Source organism: Pantherophis guttatus, chromosome 2 (assembly GCF_059756535.1).
Source record: "Pantherophis guttatus breed Tessera chromosome 2, ASM5975653v1, whole genome shotgun sequence".
NCBI classification, from domain to species: Eukaryota; Metazoa; Chordata; class Lepidosauria; order Squamata; family Colubridae; genus Pantherophis; species Pantherophis guttatus.
Window position 1 is genome coordinate 105,365,078 of NC_142064.1, and position 14,586 is coordinate 105,379,663.

Genomic DNA, 14,586 nt, shown 5'->3' on the forward strand with positions numbered 1-14,586 from the left:
CTTTTTTTGCAATTGAATCTAAAATGCTGCATTTACAGAGAATATAGAATAACAGAGTTGGAAGGAACCTTGGAGGTCTTCCAGTCCAACCCCCTGCTCAAGCAGGAGATTCTATACTATTCTGGACAAATGTTTGTCCTCTCTCTTCTTTAAAACCTCCAGCATCCACCACATCCAGAGGCAAGCCTTTGTGTCTATGAATACTTTTTGTCTACATGCTCAGTATTAAATATACTATATATATAAAGAATTACACTTCAGGTTTGTTACTATCTGTATCATAATGATTTAATTCTGATGCAGTGACATTTAGTGGTGAGCAACCTTCCCCTTGAATTGTGTATTTCTTTCTTCCATTTGAAAGAGGGACCAACCAAGTTGGAAGACTGCTTTTAACTATCAATACAATACATCATGGTCAAATTCTCCAGAAGATCTGCATTCCCAATGGTATTTGAATGCAAGACGTACTTTTGATCTACTCATTCATACAGCCTTAATATGAAATACAAATACACAATAGGACAAGGACATTGTGATGGACAGACAAGCATTTTGTGGGAACAACTGTATATAGTTCAGTAATTCTTCAAATAATATTATTAAAGTAAAATAAAACCAGCTGTTCAAAATGCTTATTTGTAATCTAAAAACAATAGTCCTTAATGGAAGCATCACATTATTTTATTTCTATTTTAAAGTGGAACAAAATTTGACTCTATTGAAGTATCTGAAAGTTATAAAAGGCAACACACATGGTCACTTGCTTTTCAATTTGCAAGTCTGTTAACTTGTACAATTTTGATATATAAAAATGGAATATGCAATAAATGCTGGTGCTTTGAAATACAATTATTTTATCTGTAGTCTAACACTATTCCAAAGAAATGCACAATGATTTTTTTTAAAAAAACCATGTGTTTTAGAAAGTTAAATGTCACAAAATTGAATTTATGAAGGTACCACTGAAATATTAAAATAGACTCTGTCATGCTCTGTAGTGGCATCTAAAGTCTGCATAATTTTTTAAAGTACTAAAGCTGTTTAGATTTCTATTAAAACAATATATTGCTTTCCCACCATTTACTTGGATGACTATCCATTTACATGACTATCATAGTCATGACACATATATTTTACTGGACAGAATCCAGGTTTTATCAAAGGCAACATTTTGCTTTCCTCATTATTCTTGTTTGTTAAGAGGCAACTTTTTTTGTTTTTGCCTTTTTCCTCATGGATTATGTAACATGTAAATACATACAGTCCACATTTTGGGATGAATCTTTCTGGAAACTAAGTGAGGCTTCATTGAAACAAAATAAACCATCCAAAAATGGGATGAATAATACCACTTCTGGAAAAGGTAAGAAAAAGAGCCTTGATAGTACAGGGGTTTAGTGCACCCTGTAATTAACACAGCTGCCTGCAATTTCTGCTGGTTCGAATCTCTCCAAGGCTCAAGATTGACTCAGCCTTCCATCCTTTCTAAGGTAGGTGAAATGAGGACCCAGTTTGTGGGGGCAATAAGCTGACTTTGTATAAAACATATAAAAGGATGAAGGCTATTGCTTAACGCATTGTAAGCCGCCCTGAGTCTCCGGAGAAGGGCGGCATATAAATCAAATTAAAAAAAAAAAAAATTAGATCCAAGTTATATTTTAACAAAGTCACCTCTTTGGAAATTTTAGCACTGCAGACAAAATTATTAAATGAAATTTTTTTAAATCTACTAAATTAGCAAAGAAGAGTCACATACTGATATTATTTTTTAAAAATCAGATAAATTTGAAAAGATTGCAGTGGCTGGATTGTGTTTTTTTGTTTGTCCTTTAACAATAACTATCTTCAGCATGCCTTCTGCAGAAAAAAAATGTACACTATAGTCCCCAATACTCACTGATTTAACATGATTGTATTTATACTCTCTTCGGCCACAGGTTCTCTTTCTCCCCACCCTCGCCAGAGATATATGGCAGGCAAGCATTTAGCTTGTCAACCCATTGGAAATAAGGAGCCCATATAGTCACTATGCTTGCAAGGCAGTAAGTTCTTTCAACTATATGATACAAGCAGTTATGTTCAGAGTAAAGTAAAGATAGTGCCTTCTATAGTACAATCCTCTTTTTAAGGAAGAAAAATAAGCCATCAAAAGAGCATTCATATTTTCCAGGCAAAAAAAAAATAAAAATAAAAAATCAAGTATAATGCAATGGAAAACCTGTACACTAAACACAGCGGTGTGTGCACATGTGCAAATATGGGAGAAATATCTGGATTGACTGCAGATTTCTCACACCTTGTTGCATTTGTAGCAGCTCCCTCCCTACGTTCTGATCTTTGACTCCTCTATTTGGTTCTAATTCTTTTGCTTTTTCAGAATTTCCAGTTGAAGATCATCTATCACTGCTATTCCAGCAGCAGAAGTTAATCAAACATATCCTCAAACATACGCTGGCCCATAGCTATATATTGCTCTTTCTCCTCCACAGTCATCTGTGACACAAGCTCTGGACGCTGGTTTACTTGACTGTAAGAAAATGGATGCCCTGCCACCATAACAATGGGGTCTTCAGTTACTACTTCAAACTCATCCTCATCATTGTCATCTGGCAGCCCATAGAGCGTTGTGGGAGCAGTGGCTGCACAAGGAAGAGAGTCCTCATCCGATTCACTGGTCTCACTCTCGGAATCACTGGCATTTGTGGCAGATAAAGGAGCAATCCCTCCCATAGCAGCCGTAGAGACAGAGGAGGTTTTCTTTTCATGGATGAGCAGAGCACGCATTACTTCTTCGTTATTATCTAGTGCTGCCTGTCCCTCTTCATCTTCATGTAACATGTTTATGTCTTGACCACCTGCAAGAAAGTATTTAAATAATTTAATTATATTCATTTGGACATGACAGTATGCAGATACTTACTTTGCTGCAACAGACAATGTTGCTAGGTACTATGCAATCAAATTTATTGGATAATGATGTATGGCTTGTAGTTGGGACTCAGCATTGTAAAGTAGATTCAGTGTAGAAGTTGAAGATATCTCACATGTTTTATTGTATTGTGAGTTATACAGAGTTTATAGGTCAGTGTATATTCTCCCCTTATTAGAGAGATTGCCAGGGAGGGCAGACAATTTTTATGTAGGCTTTCTCCTCCAGGACTCAAACCCAGCTATCACATGTGCAGTGGCAAAATTCTGTGTGGCTGCAATGTCCACAAGAAAAAAATTGGTTACAGAATTATAGCTGTCAACTTGTGCCAATTTTTTGGAGATATCTCTTACAATTTTGGAAAATTATATTTACTCACATACGTATCGGCTCTCCACTCACATAAACTAGGGAGTGAACCTAACTGTTTGAGGACATGTATTTTCTTAACAGGGATGTTATTATCCACTATTAATGTCAGTACTATTTTTTAATATGTTGTAAACAGTGATGTCTATTGCTGGTTTATGATCATAATAAAGTTACATTCTAGATTCAGTGTGCATCTAATTAGTCATATTAAGATGTTTTATACCTCGACAAAGTCCAAAAACTAACTTTTTATGCTCCCCTACACCCATCTAATGTTACCGTCCCTTTTAGATTCTAACTTTAAGTGTGTATTTTTAATTTATCTAGCTTTTATATCTTCAAGCTTTTAATAATTCATTTTAGATTTTCACTTTTTAGATCCCTTATGTTTCTTTTTGGTGATATTATCTCACACTCTTATACTGGACTATGATTTTAATAAAGATTGGATTGGATTTTAAAAAATGCCTAAAATTTAAAACATCAATAAGGGAATAAATCAAATTAATATATATATATAGCAATTTACTATAAAGCACTGACTATAGCAAAACTATAACAAGATAGCAAAAACAGAAGAGGAGTAAGAGAAAAAATATTAATTATACAATCCTTTAAATTTAAATTCTACTAATTATGGAACCACGAGTTTATGTGAATATAAATGTATATAAGCAAAATTATATATTGGTTAATGACAAACAGAATGCAACAGGAATCAGAAAATTAAGGACTGGCTTTGCTGCAATATACATTTTTTCTGAAATTATTGCAAAGTTACTTTAAAAAGATAAAAACAGTAGATTCTAAAAATATAAAAACTTTTCCTCAAGAAAAAGGCCTGTTTTATCCATGTAAGTTATTTATTGACTTTTGCATACTGTGATTATATAACAGAAGAAAGAAGTACTAATGTAGTGACTAGAGCGGAAATTTGTAAAAATTCAAGTGCCTCATTTACACAAACAGAAAAAAATCACTACAAAACTAAAAAAGCTGACATTACAAGAGAAAAAAACAGAAGCTGTAAATTGTAATAGGAGCAAATACCATATCACAAGAATTTACATTGCAGCAAAATAAAAAAATGTTAACACATAATGTGTCATGGATTCTTTTTAGTATACCCAAGTCAATGGACTCCAAAACACAAGAGAGTCATCACAACCATACAGGTCTCTAGGCAACACACATACAAACACTGAAAGGCTAGTATTCATTACTCACTACTCCACACTTTCCTATTTCTACCGAACTTCCTCCTCCTGCTCCTCCAACTACTACTTCTTATGAGTCCTATTGCTGGAGAACAGTATCTCTTATCTACTTTAGTCTTCCTCATGAACACACAAACCTTCTTCCCTATCTTCCAAACACCACCACCCTCAGCTACCTCTCTGCTCAGCTTTTATAGCCAGCAATTACTATGTTCACTAGGAAAGGGCCTTAAAGAGACATGGCAACAGCAGCAAAAGTGCTGGCCATTTTGTAGGCAGTGTCCTGGTGGCGCAGCAGACTAAAGCACTGTTATTAACACCAACTGCCTGCAATTACTGCAAGTTCAAATCTCACCAGGTTGACTCAGCCTTCCATCCTTTCTAAGGTAGGTAAAATGAGGACCCGGATTGTGGGGGCAATAAACTGACTTTGTATAAATATACAAAAGTATGAAGGCTATTGCTTAACGCATTGTAAGCCGCCCTGAGTCTCCGGAGAAGGGCGGCATATAAATCAATTTTTTTTTTTAAAAGTGTCCTCTCATGTACCAATCATCGTGAGAGGGTGGTTGGATCGTATCCCCCTTGAACTGTGTCAACTTGGCAGGAGACTTTGCCCACTGTTGTGAGGGGACAGTGGACTTTGGACCTTGGATTTTGGATGCTCCCATTTTGTTTATTTGCTCTCCCCTGGACCTTTATTTCCTCATCTGGACCTTTGGGACATGGTCATTCATCCTCTTGTAGCAAAATGTACTCGGCAGCTGAGCTTCTTGTTCTGCGAGATTCCCCCCTCTCACAGGATTGGTCCTCCACTCTATCGAGGGCCTACCTCGATGACGGGTTTTGGAACCCCGAGAGGTGGCACGCAGCGAAGAGGGGGCTGAGGGGTTTTTTTAAAATTGTCATTAGTTAATCTTTTAAGGGATTTTGGGGGGGGAGGGTTGTTTGGCGAGGGAGAGGGAGGGAGGGGGGAGCCAGGCCCGGCACAGGGTCATGTGAGGGGAGGTGCGGAGCGGGGAGTGGAGCGGGTTAGTGTTGGTATGGAGGAGGGCGATTCCATCAGGACTGTCGGTGGGAGGGGCAGATATGGTGGGAGCAGGGGGCCATATCATGTTGTGAGGGCATGTGCCTACTGTCTTCAAGCGGTGACGTGCTCCGGCCCCCAATGCTCACCTCGTTCCCTGGGTTGTCCAGAGTCTCAGAGCCCCGGTCTTAGGCTGATGCTGTGCAACGCCAGGTCCGTGGTCAACAAAGCCCCCCTCATTTGTGAGCTGATTCAAGAGGGGGGAGCGGACCTGGCGGGTATTACAGAGACCTGGTTGGGCCAGGAGGGGGGGGTCCCCCTCGTTGAGATGTGCCCACCGGGTTTCCGCGCATTTCATCAGCCGAGGGCCCAGGGTAGGGGTGGGGGAGTGGCGGTTATTGTAAAGGAAGGTCTCAATCCTAGGGAGGCCACTGTACCTCAGATAGCTGGATATGAGTCTCTCCTTGTGAAGTGGGGCCATGGGATGCAGGTGGGCTTGCTGATTGCGTACCTGGCTCCCTGCTGCGTGGCAGCGGCCCTGCCCGAGCTCAACATCATAGCCGGGGTGGCAGTTGAGACCCCCAGGCATTTGGTCATGGGGGATTTCAACCTGCCGTCCATCGGTGAAACGTTGGAGGTGGCTCAGGAGTTCATGGCTTCCATGACAGCCATGGACCTGACCCAGTTAATTCATGGCCCTACTCATATAGGAGGACACACTCTGGACTTGGTTTTTGTCTCTGGTCAGTGGTTGAATGGCCTAGATACAGGGGATATAGTCATTGAACCCTTGTCATGGTCAGACCATTCTCTCCTTAGACTTGACTTCCTGACCGCTACACCCCGCCGCAGGGAGGCGGAACCAACCAGGTGGTTCCGCCCCATGCGCCTGATGGATCCTGATAGGTTCCAAATCAAGCTGGGCCATTCCCTGAGACTCTGGCTCACGACTCGTCGGAAGATCTGGTGGCCGCCTGGGATAGGGCGGCCACTGGTGCTTTAGATTGGGTCGTGCCTTTGCGGCCTCTGACCCGGCACCGAATCGGCCCAGCTCCTTGGTTCTCCGAGGAGCTGAGGGAGATGAAGCGCCGGAAAAGACGCCTAGAGAATAGTTGGAGAGCTAGTCGTTCTGGATCTGACCGAGCACTAGTGAGGTCTTATATCAAGACCTACTTAGTGGCGATAAAACTGGCAAAGTGTAATTACTTTTCCGCTGTTATCGCGTCGGCAGATAATCGCTCAGCCACCCTGTTTAGGGTGACCCACTCCCTTCTCCATCTGGGAGCGGGGAAGACCCCTTGCAAGGGCGTGCTGAGGATTTTGCGTGTTATCTGCTCAATAAAATCGCTCAAATTCGGGACAGCTTGGACTCTGACTAGGTGGATTCAGGCGAGGTGTCTGAGCCAGGTCTTGAGACTGTTATCTGGGAGGAGTTTAATCCTGTGACTCCCGAGGACGTGGACAGGATGCTGGGAAGGTTGAACGCAACCACATGTTTATTGGACCCATGTCCCTCCTGGCTGGTGCTGGCTACCCGGGAGGTTACATGAGGCTGGCTCATTATAAACGCTTCTTTGAGTGAGGGCTTCTTACCACCCGCCTTGAAAGAGGCGGTGGTGAGGCCCCTCTTCAAGAAGCCTTCTCTGGATCCGGCTGTTTTGGCAAACTATCGTCCTGTCTCCAACCTTCGCTTTGTGGCGAAGGTTGTCAAGAGTGTGGTGGTGCGACTGTCTATCTGGATCCGTTCCAGTCCGGCTTCAGGCCTGGGTACAGCACGGAGACGGCATTGGTCGCGTTGGTCGATGATCTCTGGAGGGCCCAGGACAGGGGTTGTTCCTCTGTCCTGGTCCTATTAGATCTCTCAGCGGCTTTTGATACCATTGACCATGGTATCATGCTGCGCCGGCTGGAGGGGTTGGGAGTAGGAGGCACCCTTCTATGGTGGTTCTCCTCTTATCTCTCCGACCGGTCGCAGTCGCAGTCCGTGTTGGCTGGGGGTCAGAGGTTGACCTCGAGGCACCTTGTTTGTGGGGTGCCGCAAGGGTCGGTCCTCTCCTCTCCTGTTCAAGATTTATGTGAAGCCGCTGGGTGAGATCATCCGTGGATTTGGGGTGCAGTGCCATCTGTACACTGATGATACTCAGCTTGGGGTGGAGAAAAGCAAAGCAAAATCTTGCTTTTTTATTATTGTTCTACTTGTTAACTGTTTTGTCATTAATATAGTAGTTAAAGGACAAGTTAATAATCTGAAAATAGAATTAGTAGTTTAAAATTTGAGGGAGGGCTGTTTCGCAAGGCATGGGAAACTAATTTCCTTGTAATATATTTATCAGTATTCAACTAGGGAGAAATATGTGTATATGTGTTAGTGTTTTTAATGCACTTTTAAAATGTTGTGGTTTTTTGTTTTAGTTTAATTTTTTAGTTTAAAAATTTTGGAGGGTTGTATTTTAAACTTTTTTTTAATAAAATAAAATATTTGAGAAAAAAAAGGAAGTCAGTGATGAAATTTTGCTGTCCCACCTGCTGCATAATATTGAAGTGGTAAATTGCACTGTCAGATACCACCTGGTTAACTGGGAATTTGTATCCTTCAACAGCTGCAGTCAGGTGAGTGGTTGGTAGTCAATTATCACAGTGAATTCCCAATGCCAGAGTTACACACACAGAACAGCGACTGCCTCCTTCATTGCATAGAATTTTTTTTTGATGGTGCTACATTTTTGTTTCCCTGGAGAAGATTCTTTGACAAGTATAGCACAGTGTGGTCCATCCCTTAAAGGAGTATTAAGCATATGTTAGATGTATCTATTTGTATAACATATGGTTGGGACAAATCCAGTCCTTTTAGTACTGGCTTCTTACATAAAGCATCTTTTATGTTCTCCAATGCTTCCTGGCATTCTGTAGACCACTGTACTCTGGGGGGCTCTGTTTTTCTCATTAGGTGTGTTACGAGATTGAGCTATAGTAGAAAAATGAGGGATAAACCTTTGGTAATAACCCACCAAACCCAGGAAGAATGAATATCTTTGTTTGGAGACTTCCACCTGTTTCAGGATTTCTACCTTTCCCTGTTCAGGCTTTATCTCTTTCTTACCAACCATGAACCCCCAATATCAGGTTTCCTAGATAGCACTTTTTTGGGTTTATGGTTAAGCCAGTTTTTCCTATACAATCCATTGTTAAGCTTAGGTGTTGAAGGTGTTCTTCCCAGGTCTTGCCCTCTCCATGATCCAGATGGCACTTCCTACGTACCCTCCCTGACCAGCATGGTGCCACTTATGCACTCCCTTCCTTCCTTGTGCACCTTCCCAAACTGTGCATCATCTCTTGCACACCATCCTTGACACTCCCTCACACCCTCTTGCTCCATCCTTCATCCAGCAGTAACCACTTAAATGCCTGCGAGCCTGGGACTTGCTATTTCCTGCTGGTTTCCGCACTGACTTTGGTAATAACCGAAGTCAAGCAGGAAGCTACTTCACCCAATGATGATGGGATTCAATTAACGATGGCAACTGGGACTGCATGGATTATTCTCACTAAGTGATGTGGTCATGCTTTATAACCACATTGCTTAGTGACGGCAATTCCAATCCCAATTGCCATCATAAATTGAGTACCTCTCATAATGTACATGCTTCTCTATTTACATCCTTTTGGATTTCATAATGTTTTTCTTCTTATAGCTTTCTTACCTTCAGTGACCTCATTAGGATCATAAGCACCTTGCACTGTGCTTTCCCGCAGCCAAACTGGTCTCTCTCTGGGTAGCTTCCCTTCATTTGCTGGCTGATGTGTATCTTCTTGATCCTCCATGTTAATAATTACATTCTGAGTGTACATGTCCCCATAAGAAGGCCCTTTTGTTGTCCAGGCTTCTCTGTGCTGCCCACTTGGTAAACTACTGTTTCCCAATGCACCAGCAGCTCGTTCTTTGCTGCACACAATCATAAACAGATATGTTTGGATTAGAGAAACATTGTACATTATTTTAATAAAATTCTTATAACAGTACAATTTAAAAGCTAATACATACAGTTTATTCAATATTGTAAAAGGTCATTAAGACTTCTCAACAGGATCATCAATGATACTCATTTTTAAAGGATTTAAAAAGCACTACACACTTATTACAGCTGGATTATAGAAATGCCATTAATTCTAGAGGAATGTTAGAAGCAATGGAAATATTATAAACCGCCCTGAGTCTCCGGAGAAGGGCGGCATATAAATCAAATCAATGTATGTATGTATGTATGTATGTATGTATGTATGTATGTATGTATATAAACTTCGGAGATATTGCAGCCTTACCATTTTTGTCCATAAGCTTACTTTTGACTTTACGTATTTTTTATTTATCACATCTCCCTAACAGAGGAATTCTTTGTACAAATAAAGACACAGCTCCAGACAAACACGTGACTATAGCTATCTCCAATGTTTCTTTTCTAAAAACGCTTCTGAGAGCCACCTATGCACTCCTGGAAAGGTAGTCCTCACTTAATGACGATAACTGGAATTGGAATTTCCATCACTAAGGGACATGTCTGTAAAGTGTAAAATCATATGACCGAGCCACTTAGCAACACAGTTCTAGCACTTCTAGTTTCCATTGCTAAACAAACCCCATAGCATTGCTAAACACAATTATCATGTGGTCACCATTTGTAACACTCCTGTTGGCTTTCCCAGTTTTTGCCTGTTGAAACCATCAGTGAAGGTTGCAAATGGCAATCATGTGACCATGGAGATGCTGCAACCGTCCTAAGTATGAGGACTTGTTCAACACCATTGTAAGTTCAAACAATTGCTGAATAAGTGGTCGTTAAGTGAGAACCACCATCAATGCTGGTGCTCTGCAACATGACAGCTTCCCATTTATTTTTTTACTTAACATAATCTAAAAGATATTAGTCAGGTAGAGTACAGAGTGGAATAGGCATCCTGACTGGTTCAAAGGGGCCTGTAGGTTACTGGATCCAATCCCTGCTTACTGTCAATCAGGTAACAACTGTATTAACATTGTAAAATGTTATATATTATGTGACTTATTTACTAGTACATTACTGCATTTATTTGCTTTACTAAGTTGCTGTTCTTTTACATTTTTCTGGTCATTGATAACATAAATATTATTGATTGATTGAACTCCTGCTTACTGCAGAATACCTATTTAAAAAGCCTAACAGATTATTTTGCAGTGAAGAGCCTATGAACTCTCAGTAATTCAGTCTGTTAATCTGCTCTTACAGTTGTATGTTAATATTAAAATGTCCCTGATGTATTATTGCTTAACATTGCTTAGTAATCGAATCTATGCATTCGGATGCAAGCACTACTATAATTAGTGGAACTGAATCTCAGGTACATATGGATAGGATTTCAGATATGCAATGAAAAAGTTTCAGTCTTGAAGATACTAAGAACTCTTTTTTAAAAAGCCCTCAAGACTCTTTTAATTTCACAAGATATTAACTTTTTCTCTATGTTGAGATTTGTATTAAAGAACAATATCATTGTACATTGTACATTGTAAAGAACAATATCAAAGTACATTGTACATTGTACTTTAAGTTCAAATCACAATAAAATGAACTACAGAGAAGAAACAACATGAAATACTGTTTTTATATATACCTTATATAAAGTCTAAAGGTATAATTCCATGCATTCTAACTAAAAGTCCAGCTCAGTTAAATATGGTTTTTTTCTGTGAGTGCATATGATTACACCCAATTTATTAAAATTTGTCAGATATTTATGCTGGCAAAAGTGTTTAATATCATACTGGAATTATACAGCCATCATCTGTAGACATCTAGCTAAATCATAAAGGTCCATATCTAATGACATATATTTTTAGAAACAGAATTTGAGAAGTCTGTCAACCGTTGACTACCAAATTCAGACAAATTAATACTCTGGCCCACCTCTGCTTCAATGCAAGAATCTCCATAGGCTCAGGCTCAAGTAATTCATAAGCTAAATTAACATCCTCAGTCTCACGAAGCAATGCATAAATAGGTTCTATTTGTTCATTAAATCGTGCTACAAGAGTTCTTGCATCCTTTTTAGGCATTGCAGATTCATCTTCTTCCACTTCAGTCTCACAAAATGTGCAGCGAAATATTCCTATACAGAAAATAAATCAGTAAAAATTAGGAAATATAAAATGCTAATTAACTGTTAAATTATTTGATGGGTTGTGCAAAGTAAAACTATCATAGAAAAGATGCATTTTATTTAGCGATAAATTAAAACAGAGAGAAGGCAAAAGTATTTTACCTACTATTTAGGTAGTAGTAAATTTACTTAACTGATGACTCCACCCATTTACAGTTTTAAAAGAAGACGGGACAAATTCATGGAGAATCAGTCAGTGAGTGGCTAACTGACTTGAAAACTGTTTTATCTTCTGAATCAGAAGCAACCTTCCTTCAATAGCAGCTGCCACTGCTCTCCTGGCTAGGCTCCCGAGCTTCCTGTCAGCAGTTTGTTGGCCAAAGGGCCACAAAATACTGGAAAAAATAGGTAGTTAATCTAAGTCAGCAGGGCTATTGTTTTTTCCCTTATGCCAGGCCTCCAAGTTCAGGAATGTGTACACATGGGAGAGAAAAAAATGTATAGAAGTCTGATGTGAACGTGACAGAGAATGAAGTGCAAAGGATATGGTAGAGAAGAGGATATCAGCTCTGATTATGGTGTTAGTCCAGTTCTCATCTGCTATCAGGCAGTCCTCAACATGTTCTGATATATGGCCTTGTGGCAAGAAAGCTTTTACAGATTAAAAAAAATGCAATTTTGCAGGATCCCAGAAGCATACTATTTCTGCCCTCTGATACATCATTCCTACAAAGGTCCATTTGGCGCTACTCTACTTTAAAAACACAAGGGATAAGGTTCTTTGAGTTCCAGCCAAGCATTTTCATTGGACGAACCAAAATTAATTTTTATGTAGTTTCCCCATTGCATCATTTAGTTTTTATACCTTTTGCATTCTAATTGTTTGTTTTCCTGAGTTTTTAATATAATCTGTTTTGAATCTTTCCAATTTTGCAACTGAATAAGTCTGATAAATAAATAACTTCTCTCTTAAATAATGATACATTTACATGTTTGGGCAAGATTGCAACTAGACTAACCTAATGAGGCATTTTCTCCCAGATGCATTTTCTTTGGTGTAGCTCTCAATGTTTACTAAGCCTATGATATGCATTGTGACCATGTCTTGGTTACATGCTTCTGTAATATTTCTCTCTTAATACTTTCCCAATATTTATATTATAAATATACTTCCATTATATTCATTCCTAGAAAGTCTTAATGTCTTGCTAACTCAATTGTCATAAAAACTGTTGACCTCCCCAACCCTTCTTTAAAAAATAACTTGGAACAACCAAATATATAGGCTTTTTCTATCCCCAAATCAACTCTACCAGATAAGATGGCAAATTATTATTTCAGCCCTTTGAGGAATTCTTGTATCTTACCTGTATTAGGTTCAAACAACTGGTTTGCCTCTAAATCTGTGAAGGTACTGCAACAAATAGGACACCTGAAAGAGGCTCGGTTGGTGGAGTCTCTTTCATCTGTCTCAATTCTTCTTCTCATATGATCCAATTTATACTTCACCACATTGACCAGTAGACGATAATTAATAAAGTAGAAATTGTGCCTGGTGGTCTTCCCATCTGGAGCTGTCTCCACTCTCATCCTGCATTTGATAAATTTGTCACCTTTAAGAGTGTTGAGAATTGCTCGCAGCTGCTTCCGATCAAACTTCAGAAGCTCCAACATGTCTTCCTCCTTTACACATGGGTTCCGAATTAGAATGTCCAGGGCCAAAGCATGTTCAGTACCATAAAAACCACGTACTACATACTTAGCAAGGCGTTTCAGAGAAGCTGGGACCTCTGTGAGAATGTCTGGATCTGTCATAGCTGTTATCTTGCAAAACAAATATTATATTCAAATTCTTGTTTTCTTCCACTTAGCAGTATCAAATCCACTGTCCACTATAATTAACTATAACCATAATAAATAAATAATAAATAATAAATAACAGAAAATTAGAAATGCATAAATAACATTACTTCTAATCTTCTTGCCTTCTTCCCTGTTCTTATACATGCAGAAAAAATATATTGTATTCCTGTCTTCCAGTCTGTACAAGAACTAAAAGTATGTTAAGACTGTATCAATTAATATAGCATATAGCATATAATATAGCACAATGTTTCATTAAGAGGACCAACAGGTGAAAGATTGTATTACCCATGGACTATTACTCTGTCTACCAAATGTGAGCTGCAAACCTCCTGATGGCCTCTAGATTGCTTTTTTTAGCCCACATCCGGTAGCTTGAGCCATGGTACTAAGCATCTTTCTTCGAACAAAATGGGAGGAAGAAAAAGATTTTGAAAGATTGCAAGATTGCAAGATGTGGGAGTATTTTGCTTCAACCACTTATATACTTCTTTCCAAAGGAAAAGTCACACCTTTTCCTTCGGGTGTGATGAGTGGATGAATGACCAACCAGTAAATTTATTTAGTCAATGAACAATGAAATGGAATAGAATCCATGTTTGTGCTATGGCAGACGCACTTGACTCCCGATGCTGCCAACAGAACGGAAATGCACAATGGAGCCAACTGCAAATGGAACCCTTCTCCCTGGCATCCTACATTTCAACCTGCAGAAAACGGGCTATTACGACCGCGTTACATGGAGGAGGATCCAGTCCGAAGCCCAACCCCTCAGTGAAACTAGACAGGAGGGACGACGGCTTCCTTTCACTCCCAATCGCCTCCGCGTTCGGAAACAAACAGATCAAGGCCGTCTCACCCAACGAGTCTTACTGACATGCGAAGCTCCCGGACAAATCTCCCCGTTGCCGCTCACCTCACAAGTTTGCTTCGAGGCGGCTGCAAACGAAAGTCCGGCCGTCGCGAAACGTCACTACCGTGCGACGCACTGTGTTCTACTTCCTACCTCATTAAGAGTGCCTCCCCACCCCCGCAGCTCTTGG

General features: G+C 39.9%; 1 protein-coding gene across 7 annotated transcripts; it reads right to left on the minus strand.

The window, feature by feature from the left end:
- Window positions 1-262: 262 nt before the first annotated feature.
- GTF2E1 (general transcription factor IIE subunit 1) lies at window positions 263-14,582 on the minus strand. 7 transcript variants are annotated; one of them, XM_034411129.3, is made up of 5 exons: window positions 14,460-14,582; window positions 13,048-13,504; window positions 11,488-11,689; window positions 9,250-9,491; window positions 263-2,858 (listed from the first exon to the last, which is right to left on the minus strand). In XM_034411129.3, exons 2-5 carry the CDS (start codon window positions 13,493-13,495, stop codon window positions 2,428-2,430), a joined length of 1,323 nt encoding a protein of 440 aa, XP_034267020.1. In that variant the 5' UTR covers window positions 13,496-13,504; window positions 14,460-14,582; the 3' UTR covers window positions 263-2,427. The 7 variants fall into 7 exon arrangements, with proteins under 7 accessions (XP_034267020.1, XP_087744492.1, XP_034267021.1 ...); XM_087888366.1 differs by having other exon boundaries at window positions 13,048-13,582; window positions 14,460-14,561; XM_034411130.3 differs by having other exon boundaries at window positions 13,048-13,497; window positions 14,403-14,560.
- Between the last annotated feature and the right edge of the window lie 4 nt (window positions 14,583-14,586).

What these genes read in the sequence shown, in the direction of transcription:
- GTF2E1 (XM_034411129.3), bottom strand. Translation starts at nt 13,495, where the DNA reads ATGACAGATCCAGACATTCTCACAGAGGTCCCAGCTTCTCTGAAACGC. An exon ending in GTTGTTTGAACCTAATACAG is followed by an intron (nt 11,690 to 13,047) that starts GTAAGATACAAG and finishes TTTTCTGTATAG; the next exon opens with GAATATTTCGCTGCACATTT. An exon ending in ATTCTTGCATTGAAGCAGAG is followed by an intron (nt 9,492 to 11,487) that starts GTGGGCCAGAGT and finishes GATTGTGTGCAG; the next exon opens with CAAAGAACGAGCTGCTGGTG.